The sequence below is a fragment of the Phalaenopsis equestris genome, unplaced genomic scaffold (genome assembly GCF_001263595.1).
Source record: "Phalaenopsis equestris unplaced genomic scaffold, ASM126359v1 Scaffold000258, whole genome shotgun sequence".
NCBI classification, from domain to species: Eukaryota; Viridiplantae; Streptophyta; class Magnoliopsida; order Asparagales; family Orchidaceae; genus Phalaenopsis; species Phalaenopsis equestris.
This window is the reverse complement of record NW_018164700.1, coordinates 916,730-922,798: the sequence shown is the minus strand read 5'-3', so window position 1 is coordinate 922,798 and position 6,069 is coordinate 916,730. Positions and strand designations below refer to the sequence as shown.

Sequence of the window (6,069 nt, the reverse complement as noted above, 5' to 3'; positions counted from 1 at the left end):
TGACGGATATCATGACGACGACTATTAAATTTCTAACTTTCAATATACATAAATAAATATAATAGAAAGATCGACATACAAACCCCACAATTCCTACTTATTTACATATGAGATATCTAACAACAAAATTATGATATTCACATTAATATCATTTTATCTATACATCAAAAGTCCTATTTCACATTTAAAAACTAATGAAAGTAATAATTTTTATATGATAAGATGATTAGAGTGTCAGAAATATAAATTCTTAAAAATTGTGTAGTATTCAAGATATGTTTGGTGGTGTGGGCTGTGGTTAGAACAGAGCATGAGTTGAATATATACATAAAATTGAAGAAAACCCCCTTACAAATGGTGCTTTTTATTCCTCTCTCATTTCATAACAAAGGGCTCAACAGAATAAAAAAGCAAATTTTATTAGTCTCCTCTTTCCTTGTTCAGGATGTTTCCTACTGCGTTGACAAGAAGAAAAGGTAAAAAGGTGGCTAGGAGCAAAAGAACAAGATAATAAAATAAATTGGAAAAAAAAATATTAAAAAATGAAGCCATGGACAGATCTTTACAGGGATAACTCTCCGTCCCTCTTTTGTTTAAAGCAGATCGTTCTCGTCTTCTTGCTACAGCCCTGTTAAAGAAAAGGAGTGAGGCTGTGTCGCCATTATTCCTCTCTATTTGTTTACTGGTGCTTGGGAAGAATGAAGATAATTAACCATATGCTTCGTCAAAGCAGCCTTCCTCTGTGTAGATTGAGCAGAAGTTGGCACATTTACTCAGCAGCTAAAAAGTTTGAGGGAAAAAAATGTGAATATAAATGATAAAAATGGCACCTTGAAATGGTTTGCAGAGAAATCACAGGAGAGTTCCAAGACATCATGTACAAGGAGGTTCTTGCTGCTGCAGCTGCTGCTGATGCTACTGGTAGCCTAAACAAAACCCAAGAAGATACATATAAGAGACAGAAATTAAAAGCGCCAAAGTGAGTTTTTTTTTTGGCTTGGAGAAACAGAGGATGGGAGAACTTGCTGTGTCGTCAAAGAAGGTAGAGTTCTCGGGCTGTCTTCTCTGCTTCTGGCGGTTATCTTCTACAGCCTTTCTTCTCTTACAGATCCCATTCCTAGCAAATGTAGTGAGACAGCCATCTCCATTATCAGAAGAATAATAAAAGTTGAAGCACTCTTCTTCCGTGGCATGTGGAGGTCCAGAAGACGCATCTGAAAGCATTGACAGGTCGTCTTCTTCATCTTCATGAACAGAGACTTCTTTTCTGGGAGGAGGAGAGTAGCGGGTAGTGAGGCTGTCGTCATGTGAGTGGCAAAGGTACAGAGTCCAGCCAGATTGGCATCCACTGCTGCATTCAGAGAAGCCCTTCTGATCTCCATCTTCCACAAACTTCTCCAAGTCCTCAACTTTCTCCATCAAGATCTCAAGTCGAATGCTTCTTTTTCTCCGTGAGGCAGGTGAATGGTAGAAGTAGGAAAAGCAGGAGGAGGAAAAGATGGGAGCTTTGCGCAGAAAAAGAAGAATTGTTCCGCACCCAAATCTCAGACCCATCTTGTCCTTTACCCGATCCATTCCTGGAACAACACCATCTCGGTTTCCTCGCTGTGGATGAAATTAAAACTGCCAGTTGCACATTTGGGTCGTGTTGGTTTTGTTGTTGCTGTTGTTGTTGGGAAGCGATCCTCCGATTCTCTCTCTCTCTCTATATAGAAGGAGAGAGAAAGACTATACACAATTCACATGCAATACAGCGTGGCGAACTGTACGCGATACAGCTTCATTACAGCTCTGGAATCCCGTGGGGACTAGAAGCTGAAACAGAAAATACGTGTATGAATTTGGAGAGGCAAGTGTTTTTAGCTCTCTCTTTGAGCTGTTTGGTTGCCAATAAGATTTAATTTAAATGAGATTTAATAAATTCTATAGATTTGAATTTATAAAATTTTGAAGGAGAGAACCTCAAAAATACTTGGTATTGTTGAATTCAAATATGTCCCGAAGACCGTTGAAGGTAAAGAGTGTTGGAGATCACAAAAAAAAAAAAAAAAAAAAAAAAAAAAAAAAAAAAAAAAAAGGGAGAACAAGGTCACAATATTTAATAGTCAATATTGTGTAACTTTCATTTATGAAATGAGCCTCCTATTTATAGAATGAGTTTTAAACAAGATTACATATTGGACCCCTACAATGCCTAGCTATGGTGGGGGTATTTTAGTCCATACTTGAATTTGGCCCGAAAAATTCACAAAATATGACTGAGTGGCCTTTAGGCCGGATGACTAGAGTGTCGGGGGGGCTAAACAGTCGAATAACACTAGGCCTGTCAGGCATTTGTCGGGAGCTTGGGTCCTTTGCGGTCTTTTCGACTTTGCTGGTGGTGGTATTGTCCTAGTGGGATTCCTCTGGATACGACCCTTTTTCCCTTCCTGTCGGAGGCGCACCACTCTCCCTATCTCCAGATTGGTTCGGTTGTAAAGGTATTTCTGGGCCGTCCATGGTAGGTTCGCGTGAGGTTGCTTCATCCCTCTTATCTTCTGCGTGATGTTTTTGTAATTCGAGTTGGCATTTTTTTAAAGTACAAGTAAAACTGTTATGAGTGGAGATTGATTTGGTGAGCAGCGGCGCAGAGCACCCGACGCTTATGTGCTGGGTTGTGGGCGCTCAAGCGCCCAATTGGGTGTTGCTCAAATAGAGAAGCTGACACCTATGCGTTAGCTTTGGGCGCATATGTGCCTATGTAAGTGCATGTTTCCTTGAGAGTGTGATGCATAGACGCCAAGTTTGTGCGCCTACGCGTAGAAGCAGTTGTTGTCGGCAATTGGTTTTTAATCCTGATTTTGAGTGACGTAAGGTATGCCTTGGTGTACTTCCTTTGGTATTCTTTGAGTAGCATCCCAATGAATGTGAGGAGTGTCAAAGAGTTGGATTTCGATGATTCAGACGAGTGGCTGGCGAGAGTTTTTTGACTAGCACCTTTTTGCGGTTTTTGCATGAATCAGAGCATGCGTCGGATCGAGGAGGGAAGATTGTGGAGCGAATCCTATAAGTTTTCTTTGTATGTGGAGAGAAAACTTGTGTGAGTTCTTTATAAAACGTTCGGAATTTCTTAGTGAAAAATTTGTGTGCTTTTTCAGTTGCTTTGATTGTTCTTTTGTTTTAATTTTTATTCCAGTTTTTATTGAATAGGTGCGATCCCATTATTTCCCGGTGTAGTTTAGTCTCTAATTGATTCTAAGCTCCACTAAAGTTAGGAATTGTTTGTTGTGTTCATCTTATCATAAATCCTAATAAATATTTAATAGGATTTACTCGGATTTATCTTCCCCCGATCTTTTTCTTTTCTAAATCCTCATAAATCTTCTTCCAAATTCAAGGAAAAATGGGTTGAAAAAAGAGTTTTAAGAATATGTAAGATTTACAAATACCTTTTTTTATCATTTGGCAGAATTAAACATAAATCTTGCCAAATAAGCCCACAAAGTCTCAATATAAAATTAAATCCAGACATATTTCACATTCCGATATTATACGAAATATAATGAATACAATAGGTACAACATATACAACCAATATAAAATCCTTATATTTTTTTTGTTGTCTAAATATAATTTTCTTTCCGAACTCCGCACTTAATAGTTTTTCCTCCCTCACTCTCTCCTTCTCATCGATAGTTGTACAATACATGCCAAATTTTTTTGTCCGTAGTTCAGACGTGCAGACAACAGTCGTCTTGTGGTATATATGAAATTTAAATATAACGATCGACGACGAAGTGAAAATAGCATGAGAAAAATACACACCAAAAGAACACATAGATTTACGTGATTCGGCAAATTGCCTACATTCACGGAGTTTCAAAGGATTTTACTAATTGAGAAAATTACACCGTCTAATCACGTAGACAATTACAAGAAAGAAAATTCTTACTTCCTCTCTCTATATCCGAGAGCCACAACAGAAGACAAGTGCAAAGAAGGGAAACACCGCAAGCAACAATTCCTTCTAAGTGTCTTCACCTCAAGCAAGAACTCCTTTCCTGCCTTCACCGCAAGAAAGAACTCCTTCCTGTCTTCAACGCAAGAAAAAACTCCTTGCTTCCTGTGTTCAACGCAAGAACGAAATCCTTCCTTCCTGTCTTCAACGCAAGAACGAAAAACAGAAAGTCGCACAGAAATCAAACCACCAGAACTTCAAACAGAAAGTCGCACAGAGAGGGAGCGGAGGAAGAAGCTTTTTTATTTCGCAAACGAGAGGTAGGTTAGGCTTCTGTTTCACGTGAGATGGGAATCGCGACAGAAGAGGCGAACGTGGGGGAGAGAGAAGCGGGGGTATGCATAAATTCCTTTTTTTTTTAACAGACTCCAGACAACAAAACTCCTACTTTGAGACTGGTACACAGGCTCAAACTTCTTCTTCCTCAAACTGATATCCTCATCTGGCGACATCACATTTTCTTCAAACATGAATCCTCCCATTCTGCAACTCAAGGCCCATGTCTTCACACTAGAAGACCAACTGAAGTTGCGCACAACTTCAGTTTCTTCAGACTAACACCCTTTGTCAACATATTAGCAGGGTTCTGACTTCCACAAATTTTCTTAAGCATTAACTGTCCGTCATCCAATAATAATCGTATGAAGTGATACCTGATATGAATGTGCTAGTCCTGGACTGAAATGTTGGATTCCTGACAAGTAATATGGCGCTCTGACTATCACTGTAGAGAATTCCTTTCCGATCCTTCTTGCCTAATTCTTTCAAGAAGCATTGTAGTCATATCATCTTCTTTGCAGCCTCTGACAGTGCTATGTACTCAGCTTCTGTAATAGACAACGAAACTTTCTTCTGCAGATTAGAGCCCCATGATACTGCAGTGCCACCAACAGTATAAATATAAACATGTAGTACTTCTTTCTTCTGGTATCAATGTCTCCAGCTAGATCAGCATCAACATAGTCTCGTACCTCTGAACTCTTTCCACAGCAACACAAGCAAGTTTCTGCAGAGCCTCCTAAGTACCTAAGGATCCACTTTACTGCTTCCCAATGTTCCTTTCCAGGATTACTCATGTATCTGCTAACAACTCCCACTGCATGAGCAATATCCGGTCTGATGCAAACCATAACATACATAAGTGAACCAATAGCTGAAGCATAAGGAACCTTAGTCATGTGATATTTTTCCTCATCTGACTTGGGTGACTAATTCTTGTTGAGTCTGAAGTGACTTCCCAATGGTGTGCCAACTGGTTTAGCCTTATCCATGTTGAATCTGCTAAGTACCATTTTCACATAATCAGCCTGAGAAAGTCTCAACATGCCTCTGACTCTATCTCTGACAATTCACATACCCATACCAAGGATTTGTTTTGCAGCTCCCAAATCCTATCCTTCATTGCAAAGTGCTTTGACATCTGCTCCTTCAAATTGTTGATCTTCTTAATACTAGCATTTGAAATAAGCTTATCATCCACATACAACAGTAGGATGATATAAGAATTGTCAAAATATCTGACATAGCAACTGTGATCTGCCTGACATCTATTGTACCCTGCACTGTGCATGAATTATCAAATTTCTTGTACCACTGTCTAGGAGCTTGCTTCAGGCCATACAAGCTCTTCATCAATCTGCAAACTGACTTTTCCTTTCCTTGTACCACGAACCCTTCAGGTTGGTGCATGTAGATGTCTTCTTCAAGATCCCCATGAAGAAAGATTGTCTTCACATCTAACTGCTCAAGGAAGAGATCTTCAGTAGCCACCATAGACAGTTCCATTCTGATGGTTGTAAGCTTCACCACAAGACAAAAAATCTCGGAATAATCAATATCGTGCTTCTGTTGAAAACCTTTTACAACAATTCTAGCCTTGTACTTCTTACTGTTATCATGCTCAGTCTTCACCCGGTACACCCACTTGTTGTTTAATGCCTTCTTCCAAAATGGAAGATTTGCCAACTCCCAAGTCTGGTTTTCTAGCAAAAAATCCATCTCCTCTATCATGGCTAGCTCCCATTTGCTTGAATTTTCATTTTGTAAGATTTCTTCAAAGGTCTGAGGTTCTCC

General features: G+C 39.4%; 1 protein-coding gene across 1 annotated transcript; it reads right to left on the bottom strand.

Moving 5' to 3' along the window:
• Nucleotides 1-298: 298 nt before the first annotated feature.
• LOC110024531 lies at nt 299-1,844 on the bottom strand. Its single transcript, XM_020724553.1, has 3 exons — nt 1,027-1,844; nt 831-926; nt 299-740 (listed from the first exon to the last, which is right to left on the bottom strand). Exons 1-3 carry the CDS (start codon nt 1,573-1,575, stop codon nt 672-674), a joined length of 714 nt encoding a protein of 237 aa, XP_020580212.1. The 5' UTR covers nt 1,576-1,844; the 3' UTR covers nt 299-671.
• Nucleotides 1,845-6,069: the final 4,225 nt, after the last annotated feature.

Coding starts and splice junctions, on each gene's coding strand:
- LOC110024531 (XM_020724553.1), bottom strand. CDS start 1,575: ATGGATCGGGTAAAGGACAAGATGGGTCTGAGATTTGGGTGCGGAACA. Junction 927..1,026: donor CTACCTTCTTTGACGACACA/GCAAGTTCTCCC, acceptor GGTTTTGTTTAG/GCTACCAGTAGCATCAGCAG. Junction 741..830: donor TCTCTGCAAACCATTTCAAG/GTGCCATTTTTA, acceptor CAATCTACACAG/AGGAAGGCTGCTTTGACGAA.